Source organism: Drosophila serrata, unplaced genomic scaffold, assembly GCF_035046125.1.
Source record: "Drosophila serrata isolate PLE 108 unplaced genomic scaffold, ASM3504612v1 contig_292, whole genome shotgun sequence".
In the NCBI taxonomy this organism is placed as follows: domain Eukaryota; kingdom Metazoa; phylum Arthropoda; class Insecta; order Diptera; family Drosophilidae; genus Drosophila; species Drosophila serrata.
This window is the reverse complement of record NW_028257190.1, coordinates 473845-490286: the sequence shown is the minus strand read 5'-3', so window position 1 is coordinate 490286 and position 16442 is coordinate 473845. Positions and strand designations below refer to the sequence as shown.

Below are 16442 nucleotides of genomic sequence, written 5' to 3'. Positions count from 1 at the left end.
TAACCGGAACTTATCATTTTTAAATAATCAAATAAAGTCAAGTCCAAAAACAATTAAAATAATACTATATATTATATATTATTTAAACCTATAAGAATTTGAAGGTCAAGAATGAAGCTTCGCTGATTTTAGCTTAGCAGAAACATATAAACCCCAATTAATAGTAATGAAACATTTATCGTTTCAATATTTTCCATATTATGGAGTCAAAATATAAATACAAATATAAAAATAGAAATAGAAATGCATAACAACAACCAAAATAATATATACATATGAATGTTTAATGCATATATATAATATATTTAACATAGAACTCCCTCAGAAAAGTGCATCAATTCAAGCACACCCCTCTCTTTTCTCGCAGTGTATAACCTGAGGGGTCTCGGAGTTTTTAGGGGCCTGAAACTGAGCCCGGGCCTATGAGGTTTTTCTGCGGCATCGTTTGTTACGCCTCGTGTTGCGGCCTTCCAACAAGGGGTTATCCAAGTGAAGGAGTTGGAAACGGAGGAGGAGCTGAGAGGACCAGAGTAGAGAATGGTGGCCAGAGGCCGAGACCCTTTGTTGGTTTCTGGTGATTTGCTTTGTCAGTGACAAAAATAATAACAGCCAGCCGCAGGCCAAGCCAAAGCTCCTTGCCCAGGCCACGTCAACCGGTGCAGGGTCCTGTTTCTGTTTCTATTTCTGCTCCTGATTTGGATTTGGATTCTGTACTCTGTGTACTTCTGTGCCTTGGAACTGCCTCTGATTTTGATGCTGGCTCCCATATGTCAAGTCCCCTGGGCCGGCATGTGTGTGTGACCATTTTTAATTACCACAATTTGAATTTCTTGAATAACTATTTGGTTAGGCAATCTACGAGAGGGACGAGATTCCTCTCAAACAAATCGCTTTAGCTCCCCCAGTCTGAGTCGCGTCTCATAAATAATCAAGCAATTATTTTGCTGTCAATTTCAACACGGCCAACGAAAAATGCACGCCAAAAAAGGACGCAAGGATTCTCGCAGGCCTTTCGGTTACCAAGGAGGTTACAAAGGAGCGAGGATGATGGTGGACATGCAACCCGCTGTGAGTCCTTCGGACACGCTACACGGCCTTAAGGAGCAATAAATTCTTTCTGGCTGCCTCGGCCAAGAAAACTAGACAAGAAAACACTGATGAAAAAGCTTATAAAATTTCAATCCAATTCAATTCGATTTCAAAGTATTTAAATTCAAAAGAAATTAGTGGAAAAATAAAGAAATAATAGTAATAATAAATGTGACCATTCACTGATGAAAAAGCTTGTAAAATTTCAATCCAATTCAATTCGATTTCAAAGTATTTAAATTCAAAAGAAATAAGTGGAAAAATAAAGAAATAATAGTAATAATAAATGTGACCATTCACTCTGTATTCAAAATAGTTAGAATACCGTGTCAACACACCTTAAAAAAATAAAACTGTTGAGGTATTATTATTTATATAACACTAACATGTGTATATTCCTATTTTCTACTGGAAATAGTTATAAAAAGTATTTATAAATGTTAGAAAACCCAGAAGTTAAAAACCAAGTGTGACCAATCACTTTTTAACGTAAATATTAAGAAAACAGTGCCATAAAATAATATAGAGCACTTTTAAGGGTTTTATCAAATAAAAACCTTGCAAATAAATCCCCCAAACAAACCCCGACTATTCTTCCAACCTTTAAATAACATTTTTCCTAAACTATATACAATATTGTATATATTTTTTTTTGCAGTGCAAAGGCAGTCTTTGTGCAACGACGCCAACTGTAAAGTCTCCAAGTCTGGCGGGCCTTTTGGCCATAGTCTGTTGATTTTGTCGAGCGGCCCAAGGAATCCGAGGCCGTGAATCTAGATGAGGGTTTGGGATTGGAGGAATTTTTCTGCCTTCCCTGTGCCCGTTTTGCGATTCGATTTCACGGCAGTATATCATTGCGATTTCAGTTACAGTGCCATGCACTCTACATAGCACTCTCTGTCCCTCACTCTCCTGGCGGAAGTCCTTTAGCAGATTATCTGCGCAGCCGAGTCCTGGCTGTCCCGTGATTTGTAATTGAAGGGCGTGTTCGCCGTTCGCTTCCTTCGAGAAGGAGGAAAAAGCACTTGAAATAAAACCAGGATCCTCTCCTGGCTGATTGCATTCCCTGCTTTTTTTTTTTGGAACGGAAGACGGAAGGGGCCGTTAAGTGATGCCAATGATTAACAACGGAAGTATAGATTTGGGCAGACTTTTCTGCAAAGGAAAGGGAATCGATGTGGCTCTTAATGGCATTTGGCCATAAATCAAACCGATGCCTAATTGTATAGCTTTAATAGCGGCCAAGAAATTAAAGTTCAGGCGGTTAAACGGGTAATTAGTAAAGAAAAAATTATATATTTTATAGAGAAAATGTAAAAAATAATTTAAAGAATAATAAGCTTTGAATTTTACCTAATTGTTTATTTAATTGTTTATCTCTTTAAGGTTTTCTGTATTGTTTTGTATATTCTTATAAATTTATATATATTTTGCAATCCCTTCCCAACTATTTAATGGGGAAAAACAATAAACGTAAATAACTTACAATTGAATAGTTTTGTGGCGGCAAATTTTACGTTAATCGTGAAATGTTTGCGCAATTTTGGGGCAATAAAATTTGAAGAGAGGGTAAAGGACAGCCAAAGGACGAGGACCGAGGACGACAATGGTCCGCCATTAGCAGCATTATTCTTCCACTAAAACCCCCCTTTTTTGCCACTCCTTCTCCTCAGCCCCATTTCTCTCATATGGGTTACGCTTTCCCTTTACCATTTTCCATTTCCCCATTTCCATGTTTGATTGTAATTTTGTAATTTTCCCAGTTTATTATCTGACAACATTATCGCATACACACACACACACACACACTTGCCTCCAAAAAGGACCCTTGGTAGCAGGACAACGAAACATTAAATTCTTGGCCGTCGACGTCGCCATCGCTCTTATCTTGTGTCGCATAAAACGCCGAGTGAATTTTCCAACTTGCACACACACCCCACACACACCAACACGCACAACAAATAAACTCATCGAATTTCTCTTGTTAATTGAAATAAAACTATTTCCATCTCCAGCCACAGTTTGGGTACCCCAAAAAGTTTTTACTGCCCAAAAATATCAGATAATGTTGGGAAATAGGTTCATTGGGAAATCTTAAATCAAATAGCAATTGAATATCATTTAATTCCATACGAAAATAAGTAAATAAATAAAGAAATAATTGAGTAAATCGTTTAAAACTAATATATATAAATAAAATAAATAAAGGGTAATAATAATATATAGTAAAATAAGAAATGAAGTTGATAATTATGCATATTAAATTTCATTGAGTTTCGCTCTTCTTTTTAGAATTTTAAATTCGTCAAATTCTCCAAAATAAAAAGGTAAACAAAGCCAGCAGCACTCCAAGTGTCAAAATTGAGAACCACAAGAGTGGATCGTATTCTCTTTACGTAGGTAGAACCTAAGAGCTTCAGAGCGGGAGAGGAAGCTACCTACCTACTTAAAGAGAATCCGAGATACCAGATCGAGAGAGCGGACAAAGTCAGTTACGGTACTTCCTAACGGGTATTTCCACAGTCCTCCACGGCAGTGTTGAAAGAATAGCTTTTTATCTGGCTTCATCTAGCAATAACCACAGACGACATGAATTTAACTATTTTCCCGCTAGATCCAGTGCAATTCAATTGCCACATTATGCATTCTTTAAATGTAATCTGGCGTAATTTTAGCTTGCCAAACTCTACTTCTAATAATGAACTTAGTGCTGTTAGCTTTAACTAGCACTAGCACTAACTTTTTGTGTTTAGCTTTTTTTTAGCTTATTTGGGTTCAAAGTCAAGCTAAAACGCCCACAACCTGGCAGCACTGATTGAGAGATAGGTGAAGCGAAAAATTCCGCGCGCAAATGCACAGAAAAGGCGGGCTCAAAAGGAATAAGAAAATATGTTTGGTTCACTCACTCGCATTGAATTATTTGCAGCTGCAGCTCCCAACGGCGAATTAGAAAACGAAAACGGACGAAAAAGACGAAATTAAGCCTTCTTATTGAAGGCATTGAAAACGCGAATACAATTACTTTGCCTGCTTGGATTTCCACTTGCACATAAACAAAAACAACAAAATTAACTAGCCAAGAGAAGCGCACTGATCTTGGCTATCTATATATGCAATTACATATATATAAACTTACATATTTACATGTAATTATATATATATATGTACTTACATATATATTTACAGGCATTTAGTAATTAAAAAACACACATACGATCGCGGCCCGGACTGCCCCCGCTTCACACACACTTTTCACTGCGGGGGCTCACTGATTTTTCGCATTTTCGACTGATTTTTCCGCGGTACTTTTCCGTTTGCTTTTACCGTTGACCGACGCGGCGATCTCCTGCACGGAGATCTTTTCGTTTTCGGTTATTTTTTCCTCCCGCTCCGACCGACGTCGTGGGAGTAACTGATTTTGCACGGCCATCGGGAGAGCTCTCTCTGTCATATTGGAAGGAGGCGAAGCTTCGGCTTATTGGAAAGCGGCGCCAGAGAGTGAGAGAGATCAGGTGGCCATTTCCAAAGCACTTCCTGGATCAACTAGGACTCGAACCATGGTTGCGAGATCCAATTAGTTTATCTTTATCTAATTGGGTGGCTATGCTAATTATCCTGAAAACAAACAAATAAATTATAAATAGGTTTCCAATAAGTTATTTTAAAAGAAGCTAATTTGGATTACAAAAAATAATCCTTTTTATAACGCTGCAAAGGTATTATAATTTTAGTTAAAAGCTTGTAAGGTTGTGAAGGAATCATTTGCGACCCTATAAATCATATATATTTTTGATCAGCATTGAAAGCTGAATCGGTTGAGCTAACTTAGGAAAGAAAAAAAAATTTTTAATTTTTTACCAAAATTTTATCTTTATTTTTACATTATTTAAACTTGGAAAAATTGAGAAAAATTTAAATTTATTAAAGTTTTGTTTTGAGTATGTAGATTTATTAACCTAACAAAAACTAGCATAGAACAGCTTTCCGAATTAAAATTTATGCATTTTTGAATTAGTTATGAGTTTTTAAACATTGAAAATATTCAAAAAAATGTTGATATTAAAATATAGCTAAATATCGATTTAAAGAATGTGAATATTTTAAATTTATTTATAATCGATTTTGAATTAAACCAATAATTTAATTGCAAACTGCAAGGTTTTATAAACTAAGGTTTTGGTAAGTTAGTGTCGTTTCTTGTTTTAATATTTTATATATCTTATAATAACCCTCTAAGGGTATAAAAGTTCACAACCTTGCAGTTTTAAATGGAAATAATAAGAATAAAGTGTCCTTTTTCAACTTATAGATGAATTTTTAATGCTTTTTAACGAACTAATTCACGAAATATAACCTTTAAGAGTTCCTATATAATCAAAATTAATAATAGACTCTAACAAGAAAGGAAGCTAACTTCGGCACGCCGAAGTTTATATACCCTTGCAGATAGAACTTCTATGAATATTATCCATACAATATAAATTATATATACTTGTGTTAAAAAACAATGAAGTAATACCTGCTTTCATTTCATTCACCTATACATATTATATTTGCAGTTTTACATTCACAGATTTGCATTTTTCCTCTACATCAAACGATCGTTTGTATGGCACCTATATGATATAGTCGTCCGATTTTTATGAAATTTTCCACAAAATTTTAGACTTATATAAAATGGCTATACCTCAAATTTGATGAAAATCAGCTGAAAACTAAAAAAGTTATAAATTTAATTGTATTAATTTCTCGATCGTTCCTATGGGAGCTATATGATATAGTAGTCCAATTTTCATAAAATTTTACACAAAATTTTAGAATAATATGAAATGGCTATATTTCAAATTTGATTAAATTCTGTTGAAAACTAAAAATGTTATCGCCACCGCGATTGTCAGTCTTCCGACAACAGCCACCGCCATTCTCATTCCTCTCAAATTTCTCGATCGTTCCTATGGGAGCTATATGATATATTAGTCCGATTTTCATAAAATTTTACACAAAATTGTAGAATAATATGAAACGGCTATATCTCAAATTTGATGAAAATCTGTTGAAAACTGAAAATGTTATACTTTTTAATTGAATTAATTTCTCGATCGTTCCTATGGGAGCTATATGATATAGTCGTCCGATTTTCATAAAATTTTACACAAAATTGTACAATAATATGAAATGGCTATATCTCAAATTTGATCAAATTCTGTTGAAAACTAAAAATTTTATAATTTTTTTTGTAAAACTTTTCCGATCATTCCTATGACAGCTATATGATATAGTCGTCCGATCCGGCCCGTTCCGACATATATACGAGTGAGAGTATATAGAAGACTAACTGCAAAGTTTCATTCAGATAGCTCCAAAACTGAGAGACTAGTTTGCGTAGAAACGGACAGACGGACAGACGGACAGACGGACATGGTTAGATCGACTCGGCTGTTGATCCTGATCAAGAATATATATACTTTATATAGTCGGAGGTGCCTCCTTCACTGCGTTGCAAACTTCTGACTGAAATTATAATACCCTGCAAGGGTATAAAAATATGGCTTTACCATACAAATTATTATATAATATGTTTGAACATAAATATTTTCCAATAAATAGACCACCATTTGACCCTAGAATACTTAGGTACTTAACTCCTTGAAGGAAAAAAAAGTTTAAAAACAAACAAAGTGTTCAATAAACTCTAAACAAAAAGCAGAAAGAAAACCCTGAGAAAAATATACAGAAAAATCTCGACAAAAATGTCAAGTGAAGTACCGTGGCCCTAATAAACTTAATCAAATTTCCAGCAGCTACGTGCACTTGCTGCAGGCAGCGTCTACATCGTCCTCGTTTTCGTCCTTTTCGTCCTGCCAATGTGTGACGTGACATACGATATTTGAGTTTGGAGTTTTGTGGCTTTTAACTTGATTTTTTCCCTGCTTTTTTTTGTGTGTGTGTTCGTCCCCCTTGCCCTTTGTGTCTGCCCCATCTATGAGGTGTTAATGCTTTGTAAAGTTTTTTGCTGGAAAACAAACAAAAAAGCGGAATCAAAGGCAAAGGATTTTTGCTCCGAGAGGGAATGGGGAAAACCTCACAGAAAATAAAAAAAAAATAAATAAAAGAGCAGCCACAAAGCATTTTTATGAGTTTCTTGTGTGTGTGTGTGTGTCACTTACTAACTGCACTTTTCTTTTAGTTTTTTTGCTCTTGTTTTAAGCAATGGCTTTTTTTAAGTGGCTTTTACTTGGCTAAGGCCAAAAAACTTGGCCTGAAACTGAGCGGAAACTTATTGCGAAATATATATTCTACATAAATATTAAATAAATATATATTTAATGCATTTGTCGTAAGGAATTTAATTAAATTTATTAAGCTTCTTTATACACTTGAAACAATTTTGTAATATATTGAAAATTCATGGAATTGTTGGAATGAAAACATACAAATAAGAATTCCAGTTAGGGGATAAGCTTTTCTTGGATCATTTGATTCTTTTCAATTGATTTGTTCAGGATTTTCACATATTATTTCCGTTGGACAAACTTCTTCATTATTAACTGCATAGACGTCTCTAAGATTTGCTAAATTTGCATACATTCTTCAATGATTTTTCGTAGTTCCCCTATCAACTCTTCATAGATTTTATTATAGGTTCCTCATAGATTCTTCATAGATTTTTAATACTTTCCCAAGAATTTTCTTCAAGAAATTTGTAGACTATTTACAGAATTTTTCTAGTTTGCTTTTATTGATTTTCAATCATAAAATGTTTCAGGCTCTTCACTGATTCTGCATCGAATTTTTCTAAGCTTACGTCATAGTTTTCTTATAGGAATCTCCATTTATATCTACAGATACCTCAAAATTTTTCATAATCTCTTTATTAACTATAAGAATTTACTTAATTTTCTAAAAAAAAATCGTGCAAGCTCTTCATTGAATCTTCTTAAAATTTCTGTAGACTCTTCAAAGATTCGGCATAGTTTCCTCATAGAATTTTCTCCATAGAATTTTTGTAGACTCTCCATAGATTCGTCATAGTGCTCTTATAGATTCTCCCTATTTGTCATAATTTCTTCATAAACTTTTTAAATTTTTCTACACTCTCCAGAGAATTTGTGCGAGGTCTCCAGTGATTCTTCATAGAACTTTTTCTAGACTCTCCATAGATTCGTCATAGTTTTCTTATAGATTCTTCATATATATATCTATTGATATCTCATAGATTGGTCATAAACTTCTTAAATTTTCTACACTCTCCAAAAGAATTTGTACAAACTCTCCATAGATTCTCCTCAGAATTTTTGTAGATTCTCCATAGATTGTTTCCTTAAAGAATCTTCATAAATATAGATACCTCATAGATTTTTTATAATCTCTTTGTTGACTCTTCAATTTTTCTACACTCTCCAATGAATTTGTAGGAACTCTCCAATGATTCTCCTTAAAATTTGTCTAGACTCTTCATAGATTCGTCTTTGTTTCCTTAAAGAATCTCAATATTGATAGATTTAAATAATCTTTCTGTTGACTCTTCAATTTTTCTACACTCTCCAGAGAATTTGTGCGAACTCTCCAATGATTCTCCTCAACATTTTTCTTGACTCTCCATAGATTCGTCATATTTTTCTCATCGTTTCGTCATAGATTTTCTAAAGATACCTCAAAGATTTTGCATAATCTCTTCACTAACTCTTAAATTTTTCTAAACTCTTCAATAAATTTTTGTAGACTCTTCCTTTCTCTCTGTTGCTATCCTGCTTTCTTACTTGTCCGTTGCAATAACGATCCAAGGACATCAAAGCTGCACTCAATTCCTTAGACAACGGTGGCCACCAGGACCGTAATGTCATCCGGCTTGCCCCCCGAAGTATCGATATTGAGTGACCTTGCATTTTTGGTAAATGGTGAATTATACTTTGGATTCAAGCTCAAGGTTCGAGCCATCAGGGCCAATGAATTGGCGACCATCTGAAGGACCACAGGATTTTCCTCGAAAGCCAAACCGCTGAGCATCTTGACTATCAACCGCAGTGGCAAATTGTCAAAGACGCCGTCGGTGGCCACAAGGAGGACATCCCCAGGACGTGTCACAAATCCTTGACGTTCGGCACAATCCGGTGGATCGATAAGGAATTGACCATTCAAAAATGGAGGCGGCGAGGTCAACTGGAAGGGAGTATTAAACTGATGTTGCTGCTCCCGTGACTTGCACAAGATACGCCCCGAACGTATGCAAATGAAGCCACTATCACCAATATTGAGAGTATAAATGATACTATCCTCCCGATCCAGAGTCAATAGACAAACGGTGGCACTGCCCAGAATAGGACATTTTTGCTCCAATAAATCCAAATAGGCGCGTTTCAGAAGCAAATCCAAACGTCGGGGATTAAAGTTGGGATTGGAGGACAAACGATTGCAGCCACGCATCAAGTATTCACTGAACTCACCAGGATCAATGCCATATGCCCGCCAACCGCCGACGCCATCGGCCACGCCCATTGTATCCGCCTGCGGCGAGGTGTTTTGGAACCATGCATCCTCACCGAACTTGCCACGCTCGTAGCGTGGATAATTGGTGAAATCCTTGGGAAAACCACAGGCCACACTCACCAGTCGTGGATACAAGAACTTGGTGTGACAACTACCAGTTTCTTCCAGTTGGTAATCCTCACTACGGTGAAAGTCACCCTCACCGCCCCGATGGAGTTGCTGCTGAGGATTATGCACCACCTCCGCCTGCTCCTCCTCCTGCTCCCGCTCCTGCTCCTCCTCTTGCCTAATCCAATAGCTTCTGCTGGCCCTAATCCAGGGGAAAAATATATATATATATACTAAAAGTATATATATAATTATAATACTATATATCATAATACCTAATGTCTTCCTCCCTGGGTTCAATTATTACACCGGCAGATAATAAACGCCAGAGATTGCGCAGGAAATTGCCACTGGCATAGGTGGCCATTATGGCCACATCGAGTAGCTGGCGAAGCAGAGAGCGGCTCCTAAGGGAGTCTAGGTTTAAATCCAAATCCATTTTGTAAACTTTTTCCAACTATAATATATTTTCTCTGTATCTGTATTTATATGTGTGTTGCTCAAACGAATTCCAAACGAAAACTGAACTAAGGCAAGTCTCTAGGATCTATATAAGTTGTGGTGGGGAACAGCCTTGTCAAAGATTACTTTGTTTTCGATACATTTTTGAAAAATTTTATGACAAATATAAAGAAAGTTTTCTACAAACTCCAAATCTTAGAAAGTCTCTTTCTATGCTAAGTTACTATGAACAGAAACTATGATCAGTAAGTATCAATTAACTTTAAATAACGGTGATCAGTAAGTAACTATAATCACTAAGTATCTATGACCAGTAAGTATGTATGTATGATCAGTTACTAACTTTGAACACTAATAAACAATGACTTGCAACTTTTGAAACTCAATACATTTCTGATACTTGGCTGGCAGCAGGCACTTCGTTCCGGGGATGTTTGAACTAGTTGGGAATTATAAGCACAGATGTGCGAGATTTGTTTTGGAACAAATTTAAGGGTATTTTAATGAAACTATGGAGTTACTCTTCTATATAATTTTACTAGTATATAAGTCGGAGCATGGCGAATCAGTGGACTATATATATACATATATATATATATATATCTACCATAGGAACGATCGGAAAATGTTAGGAAAAAATATTATAACTTTTACAGTTTTTAACAGATTTTCATCAAATTTAATATATATCCTTTATATATTAATCTAGAATTTTGTGTAATATTTTATGAAAATCTAAATACTATATCATATAGCTGTCATACAAAAGATCGTTAAAAATAGAGGAAAATGAAATGAAAACAGGCCTGACTTTGTTTTTTTCTAACATAAATATATATATATAATTTATACTGTATTAATTTCTAGTGATTGAATTTCAATCTGCAAGGGTATACAATCTTCCTTTTTAGTTTTTTAAATATTTTTTCTAAAGCTCAGCAAAAGACCTCACTCCTATCTCTGTATTTACCATCACAGATCATGCTTTGTATATAATCCTTAAATCCTTTTGGACCATTTGATTTGTGGAATAATTTTTTGGCTACTCCTCTAGGTCCTTCCTACCCCCTCCCGCACCCCAATTTTTAATCCTTTACCCCTTTGACTCAACTCAACTCAATTATGCACAATTACGGGCGCAAACAGATGCCAAAAGTGGCGCCACATGGGAATTGCCCCCAAACTCTGCAGTTTTTCATAGGGGGGAAGGGAAGGAGAATTGGGCTCTTTTTTGGGTTTCTCTTTGGGAATCGGAAAGCAGTCGCTGCAATTTGCCATTGCCATTGAATTTCCAGTTGCAGTTGCAGTTGCAGATGTGGCACTTGAATTGCATGCATAGCTCATTGCTTGCCACTCGACGGGGACTGAAGTGCCGCAGATGTGTTTGGGTGCTGCCTATGCACGTGAAAAAATAATCTATTAAGTTTATATAATTCATAAAGAAAATTCTAGAGAAGAAATGTTAAGAAAAAAATCCAAATCTCCTTATAAATAATTAGAGAGAAAATAAACAAACCTTTTCTCTCAGATTGCAACTAAAAAAACTATCTGCCTGTGCATTTCAGGCAAGGCGGGACTGGGAAAGTGACTTAAAAGAGAGAGCCAGTTAATCAAGAAAGAGACAGAGAGCGGTATTAAATAAAAAATACATATATCTTATGATTTGCTTGTACATGGCAGGCAAAGTAGAAAGAAAAGAGCGAACCAGAGATATACATCTTCTTTGCAAGCTATTCTCTTAACTTTGGACTAGAAAAATATTACTTTTGGGTCCCAAAATATATCAAAAAAACATTTCAGAATCAAACTCACATATTTTAGATTTATATTCAAGTTCAAGTTATATGTATTATACCCATTTTTTTGGACAGTGTGCAGGTTCGCATTGCCATTGAATTGCTCAAATACTGGCATCGTCGTCATCGCTTAATGGCTTGCCTTTTTTGGTTGCCATGTCTACTTGGGTATCTCCCAGTTTTCCCCCCGAAAAACGATGATGCAACATATGCGAGTGGCATGAATAAACGGCCTGCTTGACTGACTGACTGACTGAATGAATGAATGAATGAATGAATAAATGAACGAATGAGCGAATGAACGAATGATGCCAACTGACTGGCCTGATATGAAGTGCAATCGATGCAAAAACGCTTTCGAGTGCCCATCCATCCATCCATTTAGCCATTTAGCCAGACTAGACAATCCTTGCACCAGATGCAGCATTCCCCAAATTGTGGGTGTGAGTGTGTGTCCTGGTGTGTGTCCTGGTGTGCGTGTGCGTCGGTGTGAAAGGATTATTCACACACTATTGATTTCAAATTGAGTTGACTTCAAATCCGTCTGAATTGACAGCACACAGCACACAGCAGCAGCAGGCAGGCAGAGGAAGTTGACTAATGAATTTAATTTGCACTTGGGTGTTGAGGCAAATAGAGCAGCTCACAGGACTCACAGGACTTTCACACACAGAGGGGGAGAGTGGGGGAACTGACTGATTGACTGCCTACGCCTGGCCGCCTGTAAGTAGGCAAACTGTCTTTGGTTAAAGGAAGCCACTTTACCACCCAGGAATTTATTGCCACAATTGATTGACATTACAAAAAATAACAAATATATATAACCTTTACAGGGTCGAAAATGATTTCTTCTGAATAAACAATTATAATTATCTGCAAGGGTTTATAAGTGTAAATTAAATTATAAATATCTGCAAGGGTTTATAAGTGTAAATTAAATTATAAATATCTGCAAGGGTTTATAAATGTAAATAATAAATAATTATAAAATATTAATAATGGTACTTTACTAGCAAGGAAACTAAATTCGAAATCCGAATCGAATCGGAAATCGATCATAAATAAGCTTAAAATATTCGCATTCTTTGAAGCGATATTTATTAATATTTTTATATGAATTATTCTTCGAATATTTAAATTTTAAAAATCTCATAATTAAGCTAAAAATGTATTAATTTCAATTCGGAAAGCTGTTTTATGCCAGTTTTTTATAAGCTTAATAAATCTGCATACTCAATTCGAAATTTAAAAGATTTTAAAATTTTATCAATTTTTTTACATTTTAAAGATGCAAAAACGGCTTAAAATATTTGGGAAAAAATTAATAAAAAAATATATCTCCCTAAATAAGTTAGATCGATTCAGATTTTCATGCTGATCAGGAATATATATGATTTATGGGGTCGGAAATGACTCCTTCACTCCTTTTTAAGCTTATGACTGAATTTATAATACCATATTTTAACCGATATTTATCTATATTTTTATATGTAATTTTATCGACAAATCAAAGTCTAAAAATCGTATAACTAAGTCAAAAAGGCACTAATTTTGATTCGGAAAGTGTTTCTACGTTAGTTTTTAATGGCTTAATAAATCTGCATACTAAATTCGAAATTTAAAAGAATTTAAAATTTTATCAATTTTTTAAAATTTTAAAGATGTAAAAATGGCTTAAAAAAAATTGGAAAAAAATTAATATACAAAATTATCTCCCTAAATAAGTTAGATCGGTTCAGATTTTTATGCTGATTAAGAATATATATGATTTATGGGGTCGGAAATGACTTCTTCACTGCTTTTTAAGCTTCTGACTGAAATTATAATACCCTAGCAAGGGTATAAAAATATTTAATTTAAGGCTTTTCAATTTAAAATATTTCAACTCTTTACAAATAATTTCCATTTTTAACACCCAAATTAATCAAGACAAACACCGCTCAGAACTTCCAATCCACAAATGTGGATCGCATTTCCAGGATCTACATTCCTCCCATGAGAGGGAGAGAGCTGGAGCAGTTACGTCTCGTTTGCTTACATTCAATACATAAAATCACACTACGAACAACGAAAACGAAGAAGGATGCAAAAAAAGTAATGGCTGATCTTTACTCACTCTGTTGTTGTTGTTGTTGCTCTTTTCACTTGCGCATTTTTTTCTTATTAGGCCTGAAAAAAACGGATACACACACACGGGCGTTGATTTTGCGGCTTTAAATTCTGATTTTCGCATGTTGATCGGGTTGTGAACTTACCGAAGAGTTGGATTTTCACTCCGGAATAGAATCCGCAAATATTCGTCAATTTTTCCGGCTGTTTCCCCGCTTTCCACACTTTTTTCCAAGGAGCTGCGTGTTTTCCGTCCGAACAATTTGAGTGCGAGTAAAGAAATGCAACAGGGAATGGAGGACATCGCAAGAGTATCGGAATGCGGCAAAAAAACGGTAAGCCTTTAAGCGGGACTTTTGCTCTATGAGAGCGGCACTCTCTCTCGCTTCCAAGTAGTGGCCGCCAGAGATGCCAAAGAATGAGAAATAGAAAAGTAATTTCTACTAATTTAAAAGAGCTTTAAGTAAACACGATCAATATAATTTATTATTAACTTTAATGGTATTTCAAAGGCCATAAAAACACTCCCCCTCTTAGTTCCTATAGGAACTTTATTATTTATTTTTACTTTTCCTATTGGGAGAATTTAAAACTCTAGCTAATGTGTCATCAATGCCGCTTACCATTATCGGCCATCAGTTTAAAGAGCGGGAGAGAGAGAGTGGGAGAGTGTCCCTCTCAGAGAGCGCAACCTCCCACCATTCTCCGTTAGATTTTGCATTTTTCATTTGCATTCGGAATGTTCGGACGTAAAACTCTCAGCTCTGTGGAAAAAAGTGTGGAAAAGCGGGAAAAACGGCCGGAAAAATTGAAATCTGTGCTCCGCCGTGAAAAACCAAACCTCAAGTGGTCATGGAACTAGATCAACTTGCGAAAATTCGCATAGAAAGTGAGCGGCGTGCACAATAAGAACCGTTCGATTTGTGTGTGTTTTTGTTTCTTTTTCAGGCCTAACGGCGAAAAAAGTGTGCAAGTGCAAGGGAAGATCCAAAAGTGGCAGTGTTTCGTCTCGGTTTTGTTTTTAGATTATTAAATAATATATATTTTTTTTAATTAACATATAATTTCGCTGGCCTATTTAGTTTTCGGTGTAAATTAAAACATTTTCTGCGCAAGACATTTGTAAATAATTTTTCCCGGTGTATGCCATTTGTGAATTCCATCAAGGAAGAAGGAAAAGATAGAGAGAAGTAAAACACTCTCTAACGGCAAAAACAACAACAACTGGGTGAGTGAAGATCAGCCATTACTTTTTTTGTATCCTTCTTTCGTTATGGATTTTCGTCGTTCGGTTTTGTGTCTTTGATAGTTGGCTTTGAAAATTGAATATAAACGAACGAGAAGAAACTGCTCGCGGTCTCTCTCACTCACGGGAGCCACGTAGATCCTGAGAATGCGATCCACATTTGTGGATTGGAAGTTGTAGGCGGTGTTTGTCTTGATTAATTTGGGTGCAAAAAATGGAAATTAATTGTGAATAGAAATTATAACATTTTAAATTGAAAAGCCTTAAATAATTTATTTGCAAGTACTATTTCTATACCCTTGCAACGGTATTATAATTTCATTCAGATGCTTAAAATTAGGAAAGGAATCATTTCCGACCCCATACATCATATATGTATATTCTTGATGAGATTATGAGATTTTTAAATTTTGATTTGTCGAAAAATTTCATATAAAAATATAGTTAATATCGATTAAAAAATGGTATTACACCTACAGTCAGAAGCTTAAAACTAAGTGAAGGAATCATTTCCGATCCTATAAATCATATATATTCTTGATCAGCATGAAAAACTGAATCGATCTAGACATATCTGACAAAAACAAAATTTTACCAATTTAAAAAAAAAAATTTCAGGGGTTTCAATTGTCAAAATTTGACAAAAAAATTAAATTAAAATTTTTTTAAACCAAGTATGCAGATTTGTTACCCCTATAAAAACTAGCACAAAAAAGTTATCCGAACTAAAATTAATGCATTTTTGGCCAAGTTATGATATATTCCTTATATATTTATTATTATTTCTTATATTTCTTATATTTTCCCATGATCCTAAGGGTAAGTACAAGGGTATACACTCGTCGGCTTCTCGAGGTTACCTTTTTTTTGTTATATCTATATTATACATTATTTACATTATTAAATTATACATTATTTACATTTGTAAATTATATATTATTTAGATTATTATTATATATTCACATATTTATTATTTACATTATTAAATTATATATTATTTATATAATTATTAAACATTACTAACATATATTCTGTGTGCCAATTTAATATTTGTTTATTTTATATAAAACTCACAAAACAATACCTCTCTCTACTAAAACTTTTAAAAAAGCTTTATTTTAAATTTAAAAAATATTTCTCTATCC

The 16442-nt window shown here is 34.8% G+C and overlaps 1 protein-coding gene across 1 annotated transcript; it reads right to left on the bottom strand.

Annotated features, from left to right (window-relative positions):
- Positions 1–7420: 7420 nt before the first annotated feature.
- LOC110178024 (protein phosphatase PTC7 homolog) lies at positions 7421–10245 on the bottom strand. Its single transcript, XM_020945039.2, has 2 exons — positions 9960–10245; positions 7421–9886 (listed from the first exon to the last, which is right to left on the bottom strand). Exons 1-2 carry the CDS (start codon positions 10121–10123, stop codon positions 8899–8901), a joined length of 1152 nt encoding a protein of 383 aa, XP_020800698.2. The 5' UTR covers positions 10124–10245; the 3' UTR covers positions 7421–8898.
- Positions 10246–16442: the final 6197 nt, after the last annotated feature.